We start from the raw sequence: 24,668 nt of genomic DNA on the forward strand, positions 1-24,668 counted from the left end.
GAGAAGATCCGCCCTGACATTCTTCTCCCCCTCTATGAAGCATGTTAGGGTTATATTCCCCACTTTTGCCCACAGTAGGAGATCTTTCTCTGCCTCGTAAAGGGAATCTAAACGAGTGCCTCCCTGTTTCCTGATGTAGGCCAACGCTGTGGTATTGTCTGCGTTGACCTGAACTAACTTGCCCTGGACTTCCTCCTGGAAGTGCATTAGTGCTAGATGAATGGCCACTAGCTCCTTGATGTTTATATGCCATTCCTTCTGAAACTCTTTCCACAGACCTGAGATCTCGCCCTTCCCCAGTGATGCACCCCACCCCATGTCTGATGCATCTGAATACAACACTAGGTCGGGGTTCTTCTGTTGAAGTTCGAGGCCTTCTAGAAGTTTGTTGGTATCGTCCCACCAACTCAACTGATTCCCAATTCGATGCCCAGAGGAATCGGAATCCACGTCTCTAGGCCTTGGTCTCTTGTCCAAAATTTTGATAGATGGAATTGTAGAGGCCGTAAATGAAGTCTTCCCAGGGATACAAATTGCTCGATCGAGGAGAGGGTACCCAGCAGATTCATCCATTCTCTCACCGAGCCGGTAATTCTGTCTAGGAAGTGCTTCACCTTTCTTAGGCATTCTAGAATGCATTTCGGGGCTGGAAGAGCCCGAAAAACCGCTGACTGAATCCTCATCCCCAGGTAGATGATGTTTTGTGAGGGTGTCAGTTGCGATTTTGCCAAATTTACAACCAGACCTGGCTGTTGCGTCAAACACATTGTAACTTGAAGATCCTCCACACACTTTTCTTGCTACCTGGCTCTGATTAGCGAGTCCAGGTACATTGATATCCGTACCCCTTTCAGATGTAGCCAGCGAGCCACGTTGGAAACCACTCGAGTGAAAACGTACGGAGCCGTGCTCAGTCCAAAACAAAGTGCTTTGGATTGATAGATAGTTTCTTGGTAAACGAATCTCAGAAATTTTCTGTAGTTCGGGTGAATTGGAACGTGAAAATACTGTACGCGTCCTGCAGATCTATCGACACCATCCAGTCTCCTTGTCTGGTGCCTGCTAGGACTGACACAGATGACTCCATAGCAAACTTGACTTTGCTTACAAACTTGTTCAGAGGACTTACGTCCCGAACAGGTCTCCAACCCCCCGAGTTCTTTAGAACTAGAAAAAGTCTGTTGTAAAATCCCTCTGACGAGAGGTCTTCCACCACTTCTATTGCTGCTTTTGACAGCATCTGGTTTACCTGCTCTTGAAGAGCTGCTGCCAGTGGTGGGATACTTGTGTCTGGAGATTGAGTTCACTTTTTGGGTTTCGGTTACTGTTTGGGGTTACGAAGTTGCCCTCCAGCAGCCATTCTCTGTCCTCTTCTAGAAAGGCTCTCCCACGAAAGGGCTGACGCATGTGAGGAGCTTCCTTCTCCTTCCTGGCTTAAAAGTTAGCCGGAAGAACTTTCCTCGCAGTCCTTGTAATAAGATCTTGCGTTGCTTGTGTGTAAGAGCTGCCGATAAGTCCTTCACTAGCTCTGAAGGGAAGAGGTATTTGGTCAATGGAGCATACAAGAGCTCTGCTCTCTGAGCGATAGTCAAGCCTGACGACAGGAAAGAAACAGCATAGCTCTTTCTCAATAATACCTGCTTTGAAAAAGGGGTGTGAGTTCGACCGACCCATCCCTCATGGCTTTATCGAGACAAGCAAACAGGTGCATCTGCGTCTCGTTCTTATCGTCTGTGACGTCTGCGAGGACTCCTAGAGTATAGTCCATCAAGCTGAAGACCTCAATTGTTCTGAAGATGCCCTTCAGCAAGTGATCCATCTCCGACGTGAACCACATCACCTTAGACTTAGTCATGGCTGATCTACGCGAGGCGTCAACGAGTTGGAGAAGTCTCCCTGGGAGGAGGCAGGAACTTCCAAACCGAGAACCTCCCCATGCTCGTACCACACACTGGATCTAGAAGCCAATCTCGTAGGGGGGAAGGAAAAGGTTGTCCTTCCTTGTTCCTTCTCTAGAGAATCCAATCGTTCAGAGTCGAAAAAGCCCTCTAGACCGATCTGGCTAACACTGTTTCCTTGAAAGAGGAAGATTCCTGGGATCTACCCTTCAAAAATTGCGAGGGCGGGCTCCGAGGTACAGCCCGCTGAAAAGTCCTCCAGATATAAGTCCGCCAGAACTGCAAGTAATCTTTTAAGATCTGCTACATGAAGAGTTTTCTGCAATTCCTCCTCTGAGATCTCCAAAGGGTTAGTGATCTCCGATGTAGAACGAGTGGGAGAAAACACGCCTCGTCTTACCTGCTTGCTTCCCGCATGCGTCCAGCATGTTGCGAGGGAGCGTCATGCATGCGTCTAGTCTGCTGCAAGGAAGTCTCATGCTTGCGTCCAGCATGCTGCAAGGGAGCGTCATGCATGCGTCCAGCATGCTGCTGCTGTTGCGAGCTTCCTCTGTTTGCGACTTGTAAACGTCAACAGGGACGTAATGGACCGTTGAAGCTCTGAAAGGCATGCTGCTTGCGGTGGGCATGCTGCTTGCGGTGGGCATGCTGCTTGCGGTGGGCATGCTGCTTGCGGTGAGCCTGCTCTATGACGTTCGCGATCTTAACGCGGGGAAGCGTCCTGCTCGCGTGCGTCCAGCTCGCGTGTGTCCAGCATGCTGTGAGGGAGCGTCAAGATCCTTGCCGCCTCCCGTAACGCGTCCAGATTGCTGCGAGGGAGCGTCCATGAGCGCTGCAGCTCGCGTGCGTCCTTTCCGCAAGACCGCGCTCGGAACTATGACGTTCGCGATCTTGACGCGGGGAAGCATCCCTCTCGCATGCGTCCAGCAAGCTGCATGTGTCAAGCATGCTGCGAGGAAGAATCGTGCTCGCATGCGTCCAGCATGCTGTGAGGGAGCATCAAGATCCTTGCCGCCTCCCGTAACGCGTCCGGATCGCTGCGAGGGAGCGTCCATGAGCGCTGCAGCTCGCGTACGTCCTTGGCGCGAGACCGCGCTTGGAACTATGACAATCGCGATCTAGACACTCAGTTCCATGACGAGCAACTCTCTTCTTGTCTAGCAGGAAGGGAAAAACGTAAAACGCCAGCCTCGTCTGAGAGCTGCGTCAACCGACGGCGAGGATAACACTTTTACCTCGCCTTTCCAATGGCGACAACGAGCATCCTGGGAAGCGTTCAACAGGTACGCTCGAGGGGACAACTGCTCGGGGGCTAACGCCTCTCGCCTCCCTTCGCCTTTCGATTTTCCTTCTCCCAAGGGTTGGGGAGCATGGAAGAGGTCCAGGGCTAGGAGAACGACAGGTCCGAGCAACCGTACCCTCCACTGCACTGCGCTTGTGTGCCACTGAACACTAGCACTTTTAACTATTTCCCATTAGACCATAATTAGAACTGTCCGTTGCGAGAGGTTATACTCTTTCGCCAAGGGGTAGAATGAAAATTCAATAGGCTATACGATTAATATTAGTATTCTCAATATCGAAATATCAAATAACGATACAAAGTATTGTGAAACTATAACGATCGTCAAGAGTACTACGTAGCGTAAATTGACTGTACGCTAGTGAAATCTCTATATAAATCGATGATTAACTAAAGGAAGCATACTAATAGGACAAATATTTACTTAAAAATAATATACTTCCCTACATTATAAAAATTAAAATACTTATGCTTAGTAAGTTAGTATTTTTTACATTTCTTGCAAGAAAAAGAAAAGAATTTACATATTTGCAAGTCATACTACGTAGTTTACGTCACATGATTGTGTTGTCATAGTGATGGCGGACTGATTTCCTACAAGGCATTCAGATCTCGCCCTGCTAAGAGTTTACGTCACATGATTGTGTCGTCATAGTGTTTTCCCTCCACCATCATATCTTTAAGAGTTGTTCGTTAGTTTTTTAAAGTAGGGGGGAAAATTCCTTGATCCTATCCATTTCAAGCTTACGAACATAGCGATCATATTCTTAAAGAAAAATACACACATGCCCTCTGCATTTATACATACTGTGTGGGGATCAAGAGCAGCTTTTGGAAGCCGGTCTAGCCCTATACACAAAATCTAACAACAGAGCAGCTATCTTGAAAATCAAGTTAAATTAAACTGTCCAAATTGGACCAACAAAAAACTACAGTATCTTCTTCGTGTGAAAAAGAAAGGAAAATCCAATATCAGCGAAAGCCATAAACAATAAATCAAACAATGGGTACTTTACCAAATTTGTAGACAAAGCAAACCCACAATGTAGCGAATTTCCGACGTATTGTCTCGAACAACGGCAGGGAATCTCTGAAGAATGTTGGGAATGGTTCCAGTTACCTAGATAGAGGGCACACAGGTATGACCACCTGCTCACCTGACGGTCATTGCCACGAAATTTGAATTTCTGCCATGAGCGCGACGAATCGGCGGGATTAAGCTATATATATGTAACTACCAGGGAAGTTACATATTTAAAAATGCAAAGTTTGCTTCTCCTAATTATCATGTTGAAAGTAAAAGAAAAAGGGTTTGTTATTCATAATATTCTTTTCATTTAGATTTAGCTTTATGATATAGAATAAAGCTGGGAATCTCTGCCACCAACTAAAGTTATCTTGTCCTTTACCTGTAAAATAAATTTGAATCTAGAACCGATACTACAATAATAAACAAGAAAGCATAAAAACAGACAGCCAAAGCCACCAAAAATATTATAAGAGTTAGTAAAGGCATTGTATGTTTCTTTGCTGTAATCCATTATTATCACATTGTAAAAGTTTTCAAGTTTTCAGTACATTTTCTAGCATGTAACACAAATGATAAACTCATTTCCAAAATGTTTTTTATCACAAAAATCACACAAAAAAAGGTTTTATTTATGAAAACCACTTCATCCAAGTCCTTTGTGCATGAAGACTAGCTAGACCTTGTAGTTTCATCATTTATCAACATAAATATCCTCTTATGGACAATTTCTTTTATTTAAAGTTAATGTACCAAGAAAAAAATGCCCACCTCAAAATCTATTTAGCAACCCACAAATTTATCTGAGGTCAACACCTTCACCTCTAAAAAGTGAGCTATAATCATAGTACAACTATTATTGCAATAAATTGAAATTCATAAACATAAGTCAAAATTCCAACTGTGGGACATACCTCTTTGACCATGGAGGGTGAAAGCAAAATTGATTAATCATTCTAGTTAGTAGGAATAAAAAAAACATGCTCCCAACAATAGCTTAGACAAGCAAAATAAAGCACTAATTTTGAGGATGTCTGATTTTAAAAGACATTAATGTGCAATTGTCTGACTATGACAATCATGATTATACCTTCCTGTGACTCATGGTACCCTGACTTTATGTCTTTTACACTAAATTCCCCTTCTTTCATCAGTGGAGAATAATCGTCATTCTTTTTGGTAGAAAAGGAACTGTTCGAATTATTTTTTTGCCTTGATGTATTAGGCCAATGTTCTGTGGAAACAAAGAATACAAAGGAAATTCTTCATAGAAAATCACAAAGGAAAGCCTTTACAACAAAACACAAATTGGTAACATAGGCTAACTCTTGAACTTTTAATGATTATGTGAATAGATAAAAATGGCAAAATAATGATAAACTGTCATTGGTTTACATAATGCACATATCCCCATTGTTTTAGCATAAACATAATGTACACTATATCTTTTCCATTTCTGTAAAATACTGTCACATTGCTGACATGCATTTTATTATGCAGTAAATAAGGAGTTTTAACAAAGGAACAGCTTATATTTGAAAGGCTAGAATGGAATCCAATGCAAAATGAATACTTAAGAAATATTGTTACCCTTGCTCTAGGGCTAGTGTATTAATGTGCAAGCCACGGACTCAGTGTGCATTGGGGAGACCTCAAAATTTCAGGCACATTTGAATTTTCCACAGCACCTCGGTAGCTGAAAGTTGTCTGCTATGAGTGATGCCATGCACATTGTCTCAGAGAGGAACCATCATTCCAGTCCTCACTGGCATAACAATATCACAATAAGCCATCAACCACCATTCATGGTCAAAGGGATTTAATAATGTTACATTCTTTGCTCAAGGCAAGGGAGGGAAGGAGGGTTTTGTGTGACAACACAGCATCTCCACTAAAATAAGTTTTTCCTTTGTCAAAACTACGTTTTGGGAGCTAGAGCACTGTGTGGCTTCGAAGGATTTAGTACAGGAGTATCAATAAGTAGATTCATACCCATTCCAGGACAACCATCTCTCACCAGCCCAACCTACAGCTCATCCTTATGTTTTCAAGAGTAAAAATAATTAATAACAAGTCTAACTCTTACCTCACAAGGATAAATGAAGAATACTGGCTGCCTGAAGGGTCTGGTGATTTGATCCTTGTCTCCGTACTACCCATGCAGGGGTCACAAATACACAAAGTAACACACATGAAAGTTGTACGGCTTGGATTTTTTCAGTTATGTTTAATGAACACTATTGTCAGACAAACCCTTGAAACTCTAAGGGCTCTGAAATTGCCTATTAAAAAAAAGCCAATTTTTTCACACTGGTTTTTAGGGCTAGAGAAAGGATCACCTTTTAAAAAAAATGGTGGTAATCAAGATATGAATAGCCTCTGTTGAAAAGGGCTTGTTGGTCTGTGTGTTTTAAACAGAGTACATTCTGAAGATGTGGATCTCTGTAAATATAATTCTAAGGGCAAATCCAGACAGAGGTTGCTTCCTCCTGACTCAAGAGCTGAGATTTAAAGCATATCCTGTCTATGAAGAGGCCTTTTTTGGGCTAGAAAAAGAAGACCCAAAGCTAACGCTATTAAAAAAAGTAGCTTTTTGTAAAGGTTCTCTAAGAGAAATGGAGTTATCCAACACCACAAAAATTCAAGAAGTCTGGGTGATCTTATGGAATGCCTGAGGTTGTATTAAGGCAAATTTATATGACAGTATGGTTGATGGTTGGAGGTAGACTAGAAAGGAAACCAAGAAGTCTGGGGTTATCCAAAAGGGTAACTGACTCCAGAGTAACACCATTGACATCTTCCACACAGATTGCAGCTCACCAGAGAAGTCAAGTTGTGGGCTGAGAAATATACCTTGAAAATACTGTACAGGAAAGAAAATCCATATGTGAAGGTTCCCGGTTAGAAAGGAGGAACAGAAGGTAATGGGCCTTCCTACTTTCTGATACAGCTGTCCAGACTGAACTGGGTGCATTCTTGATCGCACATGCTAAGGCAGTGGATACCATGAGCTGTTGGGCTGGATGGTGCTACATCAAACTCGTCAGAAGAATAGGTAGATCAACAACCATCTGTTACCCTCTAAATTCAAAGAATATCTTACCACTGATAAAGAGCCCACGTTCGAAACTACATATAGTGGAAGTTAATGGTTCTATTTCTTAGACAACAGGTATTTGAAGATCTGGAACTAGCTCCAAAATCACCTGAAAAGAACTCTGGTCCAGTGTTCATTCCATATGCACGACTATTTGCCTAGATAGGGCATCTGATACTACATTGTGTGAGCCCGATAAATGGAATAGAGAGGAACACATTACTCTCCTGAAGGAATCTCATAAAAAAGGAAGAGTCACTACACTGAGAATCCTCGAACAGGAACCCCCTATCTGAGCAACATACCACCCCTGGTTGTCTATTTAGATCTTAAATGAGTTCCTTCATGGACCTATTCTCTTCAATGTCAGGAAGACTGCCATCAGTTCCAACACATTCATGTGATAAGCTGGATATTGAAGGGACCACTTCCTAAACACAAAGGTCTCCTCTGAATGAGGCCCCAAAGCCCAACCTGGATGTCTGTAAGAATAATCATGTTAACAGGGGGAGGGACCAATGTTAACGGCCCAGTCAAAGAATTTGGCATTGTCCATAACCCACAAATTCTTTTGTACTGACCGGATGATTGAACCCAACTGTACCACAACCATTTGAGCCACCCTTCTCCACACCTAATTACGGTCTTTCATTCTGTATTGTTGTTACAATGCCAGATATCTAATAATCAATTGATCATTCTCTTCTTTAACACCAGATCAACTATTGAGGTAAACTGAAGGAGGCTCAAAATCTTCCCAAAATGCCTCCTGGAATGAAACAGCTCAAAATCAAGGCTCTGACCCTGCCTAGAATTCTTTGCTGAGATGCTTTTGTATGGCTAGTGTGGTGTTAACCATATTCCACTGAAGTTACCAAAATAGTGCTGACAATCAACATTTCCCCTTTAAATTATTTAGAGGCAAATTGTCTAGGGCAGTAAAAGTACTTACGAAATTATGGTTAACACAAACTAACATTTGGAAGGGAAAAAACAAGCATAAATACTCAAATGCTGGCACTAATCAAGCATGCTTATATTCAATACAGTACTTATATAGTACCACAAAAGGAAGAAAAAAACCTGAATACTGTACAGGTACTTATCTTAATAATGTTCTCTTAGTAATTTTGATCACACAAGGATATGCTTGTTTATCGTACCGACAACGACAAGAGAATGGTGGTTGAGGTTTGTTGCAACATAGGTATGCCGACGAGAACTAGAATGATGGCTCCTTTCTGAGACGCTGTGCATGACGTCACTCATAGCAGATGCCTTTTGGCTATAGAGGTGCTGTGGCAAGTTTAAGTAGGCCTGAACTTGCAAGGTCTCTCCTATGCACACTGAGTCCATGCCTTGCACATTGATACACTGGCTCTAGCGCAGGGGAGAAAATATTTCTTTGGTATTCATGTCAAATTGGATTCCCTGTTTTAGCCTCTCACAGGAAAGTTCTTGGAAATCCCACAGCAATTTAACCCCCAAAAAGATTTTCAGTTTACAAAACTATTCAAGGCACATCAGTCAACCACTGAATATTTGAATTTGCTATAAAAACTTGAGTACCTCCATCATTGTATAACTACTTTACTATATTTTTGTATGGAATAAACAGTTATTTGAATAACAGTACCTACCTAAACCAAACATGGAAACAAACAAAAAGGCCAAAAATTTAATTTTAATAAATTTATGATTTCTATATACCCCTGATGTTCACAGTATTTGTGTCTCAAAACTGAATAAATGCTGAGAGCTAACCTAAAATTATAAAATTCCTGTTTTCTTTCTTGTAAAATGCCTACCTTGAAAATTAAGTATCAAGTTAATCTGGCAATTAATGTTAACTATCTAGGCATGGGTATGCTATAGTTCCTTAATCTTTTCAGTCTAAATTAGATCACTAGCCTCTTGACATTACTAGTTGGTGGATAGAAGGGGAGGGACCCTGTCATGAATATCAGGCGGGTAAATAAATATTTTTCTATCAAAATTGCTCATTTCTACAAAACTCCCCTGATGTTCATAGTGCTAACTGCCACACACTGATGGGGGTGGGTTGGTGAAGGAAAGAGACATGGAATATGACGTACTAGATTAATAAACTTTAACAATCACCCGAGACCCACCCCTTAGTCAAGTTCAATAGTAATCAATTGTAAATCAAAGAAATTTCAGTTATACCTCAACCTTCTAGATTGTGTTCCAAACACATTCCCAAAATGAAAATGCTAAAACTATATACTTACAGTATAATGCTACTCAAGACCTTGAACTTGCTCATTGAGAAAATTGTTATCATTACTTAAAACAAATTTAAGCAAAATAAATTAACAATAAATTGTTATTTACACTACATCCCAAGCAGCTACCACAGCATTTATTGCCCAATAATTTCTAAGAAAACCTGATTTCTTTTAGATAAAGATTTACAAAAACCAACTTGTAATGCTACTAACCTGCAGCAAGAAACTGTTTAAAGAAAGATCTTGACAGAAAATAAGAGAAGTAGCAACACATCTACTTTATGAATTTTACCTTCAAGTCCTTCATCTGACTTGAAGGTAATTCTCTGTGCTGCTGTCACTAAAATCCTAACAAGAAACAACACAACATTCTTGGAAAGAGGCTACCCAAAGACCAATTAGGATCTTTCCCCCTTTTTTTCCTGACATCTAAGGTCATTGATGCTAATATCATTTGCTATACATAAAGAATAAAAGGAAATTCAATTTAAAACAATAAGAGCAAAGATGTCCTTATAAAAGTTAAATAGCTTTTAGAAGACCTACTTCTGAAATAAATCTAAAAATACCGCTAGCATAGTACGACACATCATGACTAAGAATCTTGGCAAGGACGAACCTGAAATCTTGACCTCGAGTCTCCAACAGATATCTATTTCTTTCGGTGCTATTAGTGGGGCATTTGGTCAACTAAAGCCTCACTATCAAGGGTACCAAGCAGTTGTTGGTGTTTAGTGTTCATCAGTTAGCAGAAACTCGTGTTTCAAACGAGCGTGACCAAATGTGGAGACAACAAAGCGTTTTCTCTCACTTTTGGGGCATCAAGTTATACCTCCAAGAGGATATAACATTTGATATTTCTCTCATTTTATTTTCAACTAATCTATTCCAAGCTGTTGCCAATTATTATAAAACAAATTTTTAATACTAGGTAAAAAAAAAATCTTTACAGAGAATGGCATACTTTCTTAGTGGCAATTCGGCTGCAGCATTCTTAGCCAGTAAATCTGCCTTGTCAATTTCAGACACACATACGTGTACCGGAACCCAGCAAAATTGAACTATTCTACCTCTCAGTCCAATAATGAAGAGCCACTCTAAAATCTTTAAAACTAGAGGGTTACAGGAATTAAATACTTCTAAAGCTTGTAGGACACTTCTTGCATCAGTAAAAATGGTAAAATTACCCTCCTCTTTTAATGCTATTTTTTCAATAGCGAATAGTAGACCATATAGTTCGGCAGTAAATATAGAAGATACTAGAGGAAGTGCACCTCTACAATTAAAAGTATTACTATATACTCCAAAGCTAATGCCAGCATCAGATTTAGAGCCATCAGCATATAAAAAAGTCAATTCCCTATTTTCTGCAACATGTTCCATAAAAAGAGACCCAACTTCTAAGTCATATTATCTTTTTATACCAATGAGATATTTACAAAAAGATATCTCTGGTAATTTCCATGGAGGGGTTGATGATATCTTTAATGGAAGCACCTTACTTCGAACTATATCAAGACTGTCTCCTAATTGTTTTACCCAAAAATCATAGGGTTGAGAAGATTTTGGAAGCAATTCAAAAGATCTGCAATGCCTTACAAGGTGTGCAGTCAGATAGGCTAAAAATTAGGGATTTTGGGTGCAATTCAAAATATCTGCAATGCCTTACAAGGTGTGCAGTCTGATAGGCTAAAAATTAGGGAGTCTTTGCAACCTAAACCAATACTGAACAATAGAAAACTTTCAGTAAAGGTCTAAAGGTAATTCTCCTGCGTCAACACTAACTTTGGAAAAAATGAAGGCCTGGTATAACTTTAAAATAGTTTTGCGGCCTGCCCCCATTATGTGTGGCACAAAATTTTTAAAAGCTTCAAAGCATCAAGGTATTATACTTTTAATGATTTTAAGTGAGAACCTCATATTAGCCTTCAATCAAATCTAAATCCTAAAAACCTAGCTTCACTTTCACATGGGATCTGTTGACCTTTGATTTACAAATCTGAGTTAGGTTGTACTCCGCGAATACAACAGAAATAAACATCAGTAGTTTTGCTTGCTAAAAATTCAAATCCACTCATATCAGCTCAATGAATAATTTTGTTAATGGATAGTTGTAGTTTTCTTTCATCCATTTCTATTCTAGATCCAGCAAATGATGGAGAGGGATCATCTACAATGAGTGTTGAGTGTCTTGGGGAATGACAGAGGATATACAGTACCACTAACGGCCAATGCAAATGGAGTTACACTCAGCACACTACCATGGGGAATTCCTTCTTCCGGACATTTCCTCTCTGATAGTTTCCCACCTCCCACTTGAAATGTGAAACTAATGATTGAAAGAACAACGGTAGCTCTCCTCTTAATCTCGATTTATGAATGGTTATAAGTATACAATATCTCCATGCAGTATCATATGCCTTTTCAAAGTCTTAAAAGACTGTTACATGGTGCTGTCGGGAAGCAAAGGCTTCACAAATAGAGGACTTAAGTCGTATCAACACATCAGTCGTTGAGTGCATTTTTCTAAATCCACACTGGAAAGGCGATAAAATAACTTTCTTCTCCAGGTACCACATCAGTCTTGCATTGGCAATCTTCTCCATTATCTTACATAAACAAGATGTCAATGCAATTGGTCGATAGTTTGCTGCTAAAAATCTTATCCTTACCAAGTTTTAAAAAGGCTAAAATAATGGCTAGTTCCCAAACACTTGGATTACTATGATCATGCTATATTCCATTAATAATGCTTAAAATAAATAACTTAGTATTAACAGGTACAGGTTTAATCATTTCATATGGAATTCCATCAGGTCCAGGGATTGTATCATTGAAAGTAGAAAATGCAGAATCAAATTCCCTTTCACTAAAAGGAGCATTGTAAAATTTAGCATTTTCTGTTTTTCAATGCTTCTATACAACCAGGAGCTGTTTCACACTTACAGGATATACTGGAGAAATGATCGGTCAAGGAATTGCTAACCTCAGCTGCTCCATTCATCATCATTAGATATTTAACTAGTCTACTGAATCAAAACCACAATCCATACTCACTGTACTGACTTGAAGACTTTACTTTTAAACTTCCCATACAAAACAACTTCACCTAGTTCTCATGATCTTTATAAATTAGCTAAATTGACCACCGATAAGGTGATTATACACACACAGGTGTCTAATACACTACAAAAATATTTTTAATATGAATTTAATCAAATATCTCTAAAGAAAAAACAAACTAACCTGGAGGCAAAGGCTGTTGAGAATAATAGCCTTGCTGTGGTTGTGGTGGCTGTTGCTGGCTGAAGCTTGTTCCCCATTGTGCTGGATTGGGCCCTGTGAATCCAGGTCCACTAGGGTAATTCATATTAGGCATGGTTGGCTGAAAAAATCAATATAAAATTAATACCTAAAGAAGTACAAATAGAATTATATAACAACACTAAATGCAACAATTTACCTTTGATTGATGAAACGAGAGAGAGAGAGAGAGAGAGAGAGAGAGAGAGAGAGAGAGAGAGAGAGAGAGAGAGAGAGAGAGAGAGAGAGAGAGAGAGAGAGAGAGAGAGAGCAGCTATAGCTGAAAACAAAATGTGGAGAGAGAGAGTAAGAGTATTATTATTATTATTATTATTACTATCCAAGCTACAACCCTAGTTGGAAAAGCAAGATGCTATAAGCCCAGGGGCTCCAACAGGGAAAAATAGCCCAGTGAGGAAAGGAAATAAGGAAATAAATAAATGAAGAGAACAAATTAACAATAAATCATTCTAAAACAAGTAACAACGTCAAAACAGACATGTCATATATAAACTATTAACAACATCAAAAACAAATATGTTATAAATAAACTATAAAAAGACTCATGTCCGCCTGGTCAACAAAAAAGCATTTGCTCCAACTTTGAACTTTTGAAGTTCTACTGATTCAACCACCTGATTAGGAAGATCATTCCACAATTTGGTAACAGCTGGAATAAAACTTCTAGAATACTGCGTAGTATTGAGTCTCGTGATGAAGAAGGCCTGGCTATTAGAATTAACTGCCTGCCTAGTATTACGAACAGGATAGAATTGTCCAGGGAGATCTGAATGTAAAGGATGGTCAGAGTTATGAAAAATCTTATGCAACATGCATAATGAACTAATTGAACGACGGTGCCAGAGATTAATATCTAGATCAGGAATAAGAAATTTAATCGACCGTAAGTTTCTGTCCAACAAATTAAGATGAGAATCAGCAGCTGAAGACCAGACAGGAGAACAATACTCAAAACAAGGTAGAATGAAAGAATTAAAACACTTCTTCAGAATAGATTGATCACCGAAAATCTTGAAAGACTTTCTCAATAAGCCTATTTTTTGTGCAATTGAAGAAGACACAGACCTTATATGTTTCTCAAAAGTAAATTTACTGTCGAGAATCACACCTAAAATTTTGAAAGAGTCATACATATTTAAAGAAACATTATCAATACTGAGATCAGGATGTTGAGGAGCCACCGTCCTTGACCTACTTACAATCATACTTTGAGTTTTGTTAGGATTCAACTTCATACCCCATAAGTAGCTATAGTTGTGATGAGAGAGAGAGAGAGAGAGAGAGAGAGAGAGAGAGAGAGAGAGAGAGAGAGAGAGAGAGAGAGAGAGAGAGAGAGAGAGAGAGAGAGAGAGAGAGCAGCTATAGCTGAAAACAGAATGTGGAGAGAGAGAGTAAGAGTAGCTATAGTTGTGAACATAATGTAGAGAGAGAGAGAGAGAGAGAGAGAGAGAGAGAGAGAGAGAGAGAGAGAGAGAGAGAGAGAGAGAGAGAGAGAGAGAGAGAGAGAAAGAGAGAGAGAGATAAACCAAAGTACAATTAAGAAGTCATTCAGTACCTTCTTAACAGGAGAATTTTCAATATATATCAACAAAAACTATTCACCAATTCACATTATCAGGTTTGGCTTGAAATAGTTACAGTATACTCAGCTAAGAGGAGTTTCTGTTCCAACTGAAAAGGAAGACAATATGATCATATAAGAACTTTCTGGTATAACCTAAGAATACAAGTGGTTGGCTATTCTCAAATCTGCACTCTTTGGTGTAAACACAAATGTTCCTTCTTCTCTTAAACCAGATGATTTTGTCACTCGCTGTCCCAAGGAAAAGGCTACACTTTTGGCTAATGTATTTGACAGTAAGCAGAGTAATGAGAAATTTCATCTTTTTCCTTCCTGTTTTTCTGAAAAACTACACGAAGTAGTTTAACTTTTTGATCCCATGAAACTTAAATACTTTTACTGAACCTTGCAGCTTTTAGTGTAGACCAAAATAGTAATTTTCCTTTGTTTTATATAAAGACAACTGATTTCTTACCTGCTAAGTTGTCCATTACTTTTCATAATAGAGTAAGAAAAAAATTATTTTTGCACTTGTTGGCATATAAGTAATGTTACTCTGTTAGCTAAATGTGATTATGTAGTTCTAACCCTGCTAATTACTTACGCTGGCCAAACTTGTTACAGCTTGTGGCTGACGGACAGGGCGGCGTCTACTGCGTTGTGATTTACACCCTCGTTTTGCAGCAGCACGAGGGGACTGATCTGATGTAGGAGTGTCAGGAGCCTTAACTTCCTCTTTGACCTGCTAAGAAAAAATTAATATTCAACTTAGTATATATAAAGAATGAAAACCTTTCCAAATAGTTTTTCTAACTTTACAGAAATATTTCAAAAAATTTGAAAAATGACATTGCTGAGTCTGGATTATACTTTATCAAAAAAGCAAAAACAAAAATCTAATAATGAAATCTATCTTTATACTCGTCTGATATTCACTCTGTTTCCCTATTAACGTCTGATTTTCTATAAATATATACCCTAAAACTAAAAGTTTCCATCTTTCCTTTTATTATGCTTATGCTTCCAGTACAGTACCGAGATAATTTGACGGTAATTAGCAATAACCTACTAGGGTACACCAGAGACTTTTCAGTCTCAGTCGGTACTAAACTCCTAACAATCATGGACTGCAATGTACACTACTGTATTTTATATGGAAGCTTATCAATGTAAGTAGAGTATCTGATTCTTACAAAATAACAGCACTGTTTTAAATATTTTTGTATGGTCAGAACAAGTACTGTATAAGGAAGACTTAAATCACTTTACTATGTCGAGTCTCTTAGAATCAATTCGTGACATAGGTCAAAGTATTACTGTAATGTACTTGAGACTCATCTCTTTGGCATAATACCATGGTAACTAATTGTGTACAATAACTCGAACCTCCAGATTGAGCCCCAAAAAACCATACTATGATTAACACTTTTATTAATTATCCAATATATATTCTCAAAAGAAAAACCTGCTACTATAACTTGATGAAATTTGTACATTTAAAAGAAAATCATTATTTAGACTACAGTATCCGGTATATCCCATGCAGCTATAAAGCACTCAAAGTTAAGTAATCCTGATAAGAAAATCATGTTTCTCTTAGGGTAGCACCTAACAAAAACCAACTAGGTACACCAAAGAGCTGCTGCTAAAACTTTCTCTAAAGAGAAATTCCAACAGAAATTGAGAGACAGTTTTACTTCTAATATCATAAATTCTAACATTCAAGAATTTCACCTGATATGGATCAAATTCTCTGTGAGCTCCAGTGACTAAACTTTTAATAAGAAAATTCTAACCTGAAAAAATAAATTAGGAACCTTTCCCCTGCTTTGTTTATTCTTGTCCAATAACACTTAACAATTTTCACAGGGCAAAGATATCTATTATCTGACCTATAACTATTTTGAGGCCCACCTCCTGCCTAAAAATCATTATTAGCTCGGAATGTATGTTAAAGACATAAAATCATCTTACATTCTCCAAAACCTAAATTACATGTAATATTACTATCATTATTACCTTCGCCAAGGTGGTTATATTTTCGAGTCTGTTTATTTATTTTTTTGTCTGTGTGTCTGTAGACAGGATTTATGTGTGTGTCTGTGGACAAGATTATGTCAAATCTACACAATGGATTTTGATGAAAATTTCCCCACAGATAGATTTAAGGTCACGGATGACACCAATAAATTTTGGAGATGATCTGGATTTGCATTTTTTCCAATTTAAAAAATTGCGTCAAAACAAACTGACGGATTTTGACGAAATTTCCACCCCAGATAAATCTTAGGCCATGGGCAACTCAATAACTTTTGGAGATGATCTGGATCCAGATTCTAGATCTGGATTTGCCTTTTTTATTGTGTCAACATCATCCTTTGGCGGATGTCAGAAATCTCTGATAGCTCCAGTTATTATAATTTTCATTACTAGCTAATCTACAAACCTTGTTGGAAAAGCAGGATGCTATTAGCCCAAGGGGTTCAAAAGGAAAAATAGCTCAGCGAGGAAAGGAAATAAGGAAAAAGATAGAATAGTTTGCCTGAGTGTGCCCTCAAGCAAGAGAACTCTAACCCAAGACAGAGGAAAACAATAGTACTGTACAGACATTATGGCACTACCTAAGACTAAAGAGCAATGATTTGCCTTTGGTTAACTTAAGTGTTTTCAGGTGTACGAGGAAAGAGGAGAATGTATAAAGAATAGGCCAGACTATTTGGCATACCTGAAAGCTAAGGAAAATTGAGCTGTACCAAAGAGTAATCCAATACAGTAAAGTACTATCTGGTTAGTCAAAGTACTCAATATCTCACGCAGTAGTATCTCAACAGCTGGCTGGTGCTCAGATCAACATACTACTATTCCACTACTGGATACTAAACCAAGCTGAAAAAGTGTTAATTGATGTATCTTTAACAGACAGATCTTTCAAATGCTGAAAATGTGAACCTTTTGAATATGGTAATACAACTACATTAAAAAAAATTGTTCTGACAACCAGTTTCTCAGTATTAAATAGATCCAAATATCTATGCAATAATAGCTGAAGGGGCTAACTTTAAGCCTAGATGCATATGTACCGTACTAAGCATAAGTTATGGTGGCCTATTGGAAACATTCCTGCCAGGTGTTCTGCTGGATGGGAGATCAAATCCTGCTCAAACTCAATAGTTTCTTATGACGTCTGCAACCTCACCATCTTTGTGAGCTAAGGATGGGGTGTTTGGGGGCCTATATGTCTATCTGCTGGATTATCAGCAGCCATTGCCTGACTCTCCCTAGTCCTACCTTAGATGCTGATCATATGGATATATAGTACGTCTCTAGGACATTGTCACTGTCCTTTGCCTCTGCCATTCATGAGTGAAAAGAATAAGGAATAATATTTGAAATAAAGTTTTCTTTCATAAAAAGGAAAATGCAAAAACTTAATAATCTAAACTAGTTTTAGTCTTTAATTTCCACCAATATAAATAACCATTCACTTGTCTTTGATACAAATTATTGGTCGACTTTCTCTTGGATCCTAAAACTGACAATCGGATGTACTTTGAAAACCCTTGGTTTCAGAGAATGTGGTGAACAGTTTCTTTGCAGTTAGAAGCTAAGCATATGGGTTTGAGAATGCAAAACTAGTTGCTTTTGAAGATTAGTTTGTATGGCAAATTTTTTTAACGTTACCACAATATAGGCCACCAATCTGTAAACCTCTCTCTTTGTGGGTAAGCGTTACTAAAGTCCTCCTACTGTTCGTAGACACTTTGAAATTATTTATTCAAGCTCGAGTAAGGAGAGAGGAGAAAACATGCACAGATTCAGATTCAACCAGACCTTTAACAAGGAATACATCTTCCATGCTAAAAGATCTGTAATAGGTGAGCAAAACACTTATATCTGTTGTTAATTGATTGATTGATTTGAAGTTCTCTGACATCCTGACATTGAAGGTCACTGACGCCGGATATATCTGTTGTTGAGCACTGTTGCAAACCTGTCCATATTTGGTCTTCCTAACCAATTCCAAATTCAGACATATAATGGATGCACAGACTATTTGTTCCTTTTAAATGAACTGCTAAGCTGTTTAGCCTCCCTAAAGTAAACAAAGGAAGAAGCCCATTCCAAATAAATGCCAATGCTGCAGTGTTGTCTGAAAACTAAGCCACACACTTTCCCATTACCGAAAACTTCTAAGCCTGACCTTGAACACTGCTAAAAACTCCAGGCAAGTGATAAGAAATGTGGATTGCTTTAGGGTACTTTCCTTCCTGATAGAGACAATATAGAGTTGCACCCCATCTTCATATTTCAAATACTTGAATGTTAATCATGGTAATCAAACTAGGTTCATTTTTTCAGTTGCAGAATAATCAATCAGTTTAAAACACTTATCAACCTCTTTTGCAATGTAGATGCTCCCTCAGATAGATGAATATAGTTTTATTTTATTATGGATATAAAAAAGTTAATTTCAGCATTTATACCATAAACAAAAAATTCAAGAGGTCTCCTATTCTAATACCAATTAATAGTTCTTGAGGTAATCTTAAAATATGACATTAAGCAACCTGACTACACTAAATAACTGACTAGGTCAAATCCCTGTACTTTACAGAAATATTCCTAACTTAGTTTGTACAATAAAATATTGGTTACTCGTCTAACCTGTTTATCTGGAACGGGTTCCAAATCCTCTGGTGGGAGAGGTGGTGGCTCTAAATAGTAGGATAATGGTTTGGTCATAGAGTGGGCGTGGAACCTGAAAGTATGGAAAAGAATAAAATAGAATTAAGATACGACATACATGAAACAAAAGTACTATAGATGAACTATTAAAAAGAAAACTATCTACAACATTCTAAGTTGAGTAAGGTAAGATATGTTATAAACCTAGAATTTTACACATTTCTATCAAATCTACCCTCATACAGAGGAAAAAATTTAATATACTGTACAGTACAGTAAAATGTACAGTATTTATGTATGCCTACATGAATGTAATATACAGTATGAAGCTAAATCGGAGATACTTTTTCATTTGTGCACTCGACAAGCGTTGTTTCTAAGTTGCCATTTAGTATTAAAACTTTTATTTTACTTTGTAAACATGTGTGTGGTAGAGGTACTGATGGTAACATGTTATATATAATTTTATCATTGAAAAATAGATCGTTAAAAAAAATTTCATGCTAGAATATTTCAGAACAAAAATTGAATATATTACTTTAGCACAAATACCTCTGTCACCATGTCTATGTGAGACTAATCGTGGAACTGTCTGTATGAATAGAATGATACTGGGAAAGAGAAGAGGGTATCAAGATGGGGGGGGGGGAAACTTTAGCAGAATGATAACAATTTATGCATTTGGGATATGAATTCAACAATACTACTTATTTCTGCTTGTATCATTTTGGGTATAAAGCAAAAGTTAGATGGGATCATGATTCCAAAACTGGCAATAAATTATCAAAAGTCAGAGCCATGGCTATTAGGTCTAGTCTCTTGAGCGGTTTCTTCAGTTTGATGAGAAAATAATAAATGAATAAGTAAATAAGCGAGGTGATGAATTATCTTTGCTGCAGTATAAGAAATGCAATTAATTTTACTTTACTATTATTTTACTTTTACTTTAGGAACGTAAGGCAATAGTCAGATCAGACATATTCACCCATACCTACTACGTGCAGATCCTACAGAGACAATATCAAAGTATCTTTATTAATAATAACAATAATGACATGGCTCCAGAATCTACCTTTACTAACATATTGGGTATTGGTAAGATAGCAATAATAAATATGTGTATATATATATATATATATATATACAGTAGGGTCCCGAATTATGCGAGAATTTGGTCGATTAATGACCTCGTGTAAATGGAAAATCGCGAATTTCGAAACACACAACTAACAGAAATAATTCCATTGTGGCCATGGCAACCAGCAATTTGCCTATTCAAATGTGTTTACTACCCATTTCCAATACTTTCTTTGTACTATACTGTATTTCTTTATAATATCAAATTGTTTTTGTAAATAAATAAAACATTTAATATACTTTAAAGTTCTAATAACTTGAAAAATGGTTAAAATTACAACCAGGATAGGTGTAAACACCATATATTTCCCGTTATAACACAACCCAAAATACAGACAAATTTTAATGTTTGTCATATCTATTGTATAATACAACTGGTGAATAGCAAAACCATCACTCTATAGACTAGCTTGTTGTATGATTGAAAATCCAGAATTATCAAAATAAAGGCGATTTTATATCATGCGTTTCCTAAACACGCTAAAAAGCACAATAGAAAACGACAACCAATGTTTTGTTTACGTATATCTCTGATCACAACGAAGAAACAGACGCATTTATACATCTGTGTTTTTGAATTGACAGCAATTTTACCAAGTATAGATTATATGTTGAATTTGTTATTACCAATGTTCTAATTATTTTTTATTAGAACTTTCAAATAAATGAAATGAATGCCATTTATGAAATGTTTTTCTTTATGATGCCGCCTGAAACGGAAACCTTCCATTTGTTTACGCTCCATCTTCGATCATAATAAACAAACGAATGCATTAAACACACATGATCTAAGTCATAACTAATGATATTACAAACATTTAGTAAACATTATGTTATTACAAATATTTTACTTACCGTATCCATATAAATTCCTAAATTCGTAGCAAAGCTGGAAATTTTTTTTTCCTTATGCGTTTAATCCACAATAGCAAACTGCCGCTAATGACAGAGTGATAACTTACGATAATTCTAAACTGTTACGAAAGATAATTGTCCTTTCCATATCCAAAATACTTTTCCTAACTTCAGTTATAAGTCAACTTGTACCCACCTCAATTATGGATCCATATGCAAAAAAGGTAAAAGAAGAAAGTACTAGGCCTATTTTTAAAGTCACCGAACAATTGGGTTACCGCTATAACGTTCGATGTGAGAGAGAGAGAGAGAGAGAGAGAGAGAGAGAGAGAGAGAGAGAGAGAGAGAGAGAGAGATGGTTTTAAAGTACTAAACAATAAATATGATAGGTTATAACACATTGGTGTTTATGTAATATTAACTGTATAGATGGTTTGAATAAGTTAAGAAATGGTGTAAACAATTCTTTGTTATTGTATTCGCACGGAAGCTAGACATCAGCTGATGTGATCACAGCCAAAAGTAAAACAAAAATAAGTTAGCAATACTCGATTTTTAAAACACACCTGAAATTTAACAACATAAGTACATGTTTTATTATAGCGCAATTGACATTTAAAGAGTAAACATTTTCTGGAATAGAATGGTGTTTCCTAAAAAATAGTGGTTTGCGGACGAAATCGGTTACCGTATTTTAAGCTATGATTGAAATGGATGTATACACGGTATAATTTTTTCGTTTTGTATTTAATTGACACTCCAAGAAAACCGATTTTGGTTTCTTCATCTATTTGTAAGTACTGTATTGTATAACGAGAGAGAGAGAGAGAGAGAGAGAGAGAGAGAGAGAGAGAGAGAGAGAGAGAGAGAGAGAGAGAGAGAGAGATATTATGACGCAGAAGGTTACAGACCTAGAACAGGGGAGGATGAAGGTGGGGGGAGTGATGAGATAGGCTGGGTGGACTCGCAGGGGAGACGGTAGGAGACGGGGGAAGGGGGGATTTGGTTGCCAGTGGCTAAAAATAGATTCTGAAAGACGGTAAAGGGAAAAACGAATCCCATCGAATAAACAGAATAAGGAAAGGGAATAAGATCCAGAGGAATAATAGATATAATGGAATGAAAATGACTAGATGGTGTTCGTTGTGATAAGAATAATTTAGATATTTGAAATAAGTGTCTGAGGATGTATAGAAGGAATTCGTGATAAATATAGAGGAATATCAAAGGATACAGTTAGTTTGCATTAAAGGGTTTGTTATCGTTTATCGGCAGTGAATAGCCTAAACTTCGGTAACGAGTAAAATAAAATCTAGAGAGAGAGAGAGAGGGGGGGGGATTTCTGCCACCAAATATCTCTCTCTCTCTCTCTCTCTCTCTCTCTCTCTCTCTCTCTCTCTCTCTTTCTCTCTCTCTCTCTAGATTTTATTTTACCGTCTACTCCACAAAACCAATGTTTGCAAATCAAATGTATACTGTTTAAAATATGACAAAATATTGACGACTCGTTACCGAAGTTTAGGCTATTCACTGCCGATAAACGAACCCAGTCTACTCGTGAAAACCTTGAACGGCCAGAGGGAAAAATAAGGCTTTTAAATATACTGTACTAAACAAAAATAATGCTTTAATATACCATCATTAACACTACCATTACAATTATCGTAAGGTTGGAGAAAGATAAAGATTGCCGAGAACGTAACCACATTTCTGTTTACATTTTGTCAGCTGGACTCGCACAGTTAACAGTTGATTTCATTGTTGATGTGGAATTTTATCCTTAAATAGGCTATTCATTATGAAATTATGTTAATGAAATGTAATGTTGATATTGTTTTGTAACATTTATTATAAATCACCGTATTTAGGGCTACCAATATACTTAAAAAGACAATAGATTTGATACATTTTGTAGTGCTTGACTCGCGAACTTTGAACAGCCTCGCAGATACAGAAAGTTTATTTTTGAAAAATAGCGATCGCGGAAAAGGGGAATCGTGTAATTCGAACACGCTTAATTCGGGGCCCTACTGTATATATATATATATATATATATATATATATATATATATATATATATATATATATATATATATATATATACATATATATATATACACACACACATATATATATATATATATATATATATATATATATATATATATGTATATATATATATATATATATATATATATATATATATATATATATATATATATATATATATATATATATATATAAATATGTTAGGAAAAATACAAATTACTTAAAAATTTTACATATATATATATATATATATATATATATATATATATATATATATATATATATATATATATATATATATACACACACAGTAGGGTCCCGAATTATGCGAGAATTTGGTCAATCAATGACCTCGTATAAATGGAAAATCGCATATTTCGAAACACACAACTAACAGAAATAATTCCATTGGGGCCATGGCAACCAGCAACTTGCCTATTCAAACATGTTTACTACCCATTTCCAATACTTTCTATGTACTATACTGTATTTTTTTATAATATCAAATTGTTCTTGTAAATAAATCAAACATTTAATATACTTTAAAGTTCTAATAACTTGAAAAAAGGTTAAAATTACAACCAGAATGGGTGTAAACACCGTATATTTCCCGTTATAACACGACCCAAAATAGACAAATTTTAATATTTGTAATATCTATTGTATAAGACAACTGGTGAATAGCAAAACCATCACTCTAAAGACTAGCTTTTGTTGTATCATTGAAAATCCAGAATTATCAAAATAAAGGCGATTTTATATCATGTGTTTCCTAAACACGCCAAAAAGCACAATAAAAAACGACAACCAATGTTTTGCCTACATTTATCTCTGATCACAATGAAGAAACAGACGGATTTACACATCTGTGTACTTAAAACTCATTTCACATTCTAAGTGGGATTCTTGATTCCAAATTTACTTTCGATGAATATATCTGACCTGTTTCTCCTTCAACTGCATAAAAATTGGCATACAGTATTAAGAAAGTCATTTAAGATTTTTGGTAATCAGTCTATCTTAAGGAAACGCTTTAATTCTCTCATTCTACCATGTTTTAAGTATTGGTCTCCTATCTGGTGTTCAGCTGTTGTCTCTCATCTTAATTTGTTAGTCAAAAAGTTGCAGTCTCTTAAATTCCTTACCGCTGATATGGATATTAACCTTCGGCCCTGCCATTCTGTTAGTTCTTTGTGCAATTTGCATGAGACTTTTCATAATTCAAACCATCCTTTGCATTCAGATCTTTCAAAACTGTACCATTCTTTATGCAGTACTAGGTATGTAGTTAAATTCTAACAGGTCTTTCCTTCTCCATAACGAGGCTCAATGCTACACAGTACTCTACAAATCTTATTCTAACTATTAATCATTTTACCCCCAGGCTATTTGGAACTTTCCAACCCTTAGCCCCCCGCCATTTTTTTTCAAGCACATTTTGCACTATATATATTTTTTTAAATTGCTCTAACAGCCTTAATT

At 37.0% G+C, this 24,668-nt stretch overlaps 1 protein-coding gene across 5 annotated transcripts in view; it reads right to left on the reverse strand.

The window, feature by feature from the left end:
* The window catches only part of kto (kohtalo), a 276,697-nt gene that overhangs the window by 24,810 nt on the left and 227,219 nt on the right, over nucleotides 1-24,668 (reverse strand). For 2 of the 5 annotated variants that reach the window (XM_068346482.1, XM_068346480.1), the window contains exons 36-39: nucleotides 19,125-19,218; nucleotides 15,064-15,204; nucleotides 12,821-12,959; nucleotides 5,319-5,462 (exon numbers count right to left, since the gene is read on the reverse strand). In XM_068346482.1, coding sequence (XP_068202583.1) covers nucleotides 5,319-5,462; nucleotides 12,821-12,959; nucleotides 15,064-15,204; nucleotides 19,125-19,218 — 518 coding nt within the window. The remainder of the gene's footprint in view (nucleotides 1-5,318; nucleotides 5,463-12,820; nucleotides 12,960-15,063; nucleotides 15,205-19,124; nucleotides 19,219-24,668) is intronic. The other 3 variants (XM_068346484.1, XM_068346483.1, XM_068346481.1) reach the window with 2 other exon arrangements.

The sequence above is a fragment of the Palaemon carinicauda genome, chromosome 22 (genome assembly GCF_036898095.1).
Source record: "Palaemon carinicauda isolate YSFRI2023 chromosome 22, ASM3689809v2, whole genome shotgun sequence".
Classification (NCBI taxonomy): domain Eukaryota; kingdom Metazoa; phylum Arthropoda; class Malacostraca; order Decapoda; family Palaemonidae; genus Palaemon; species Palaemon carinicauda.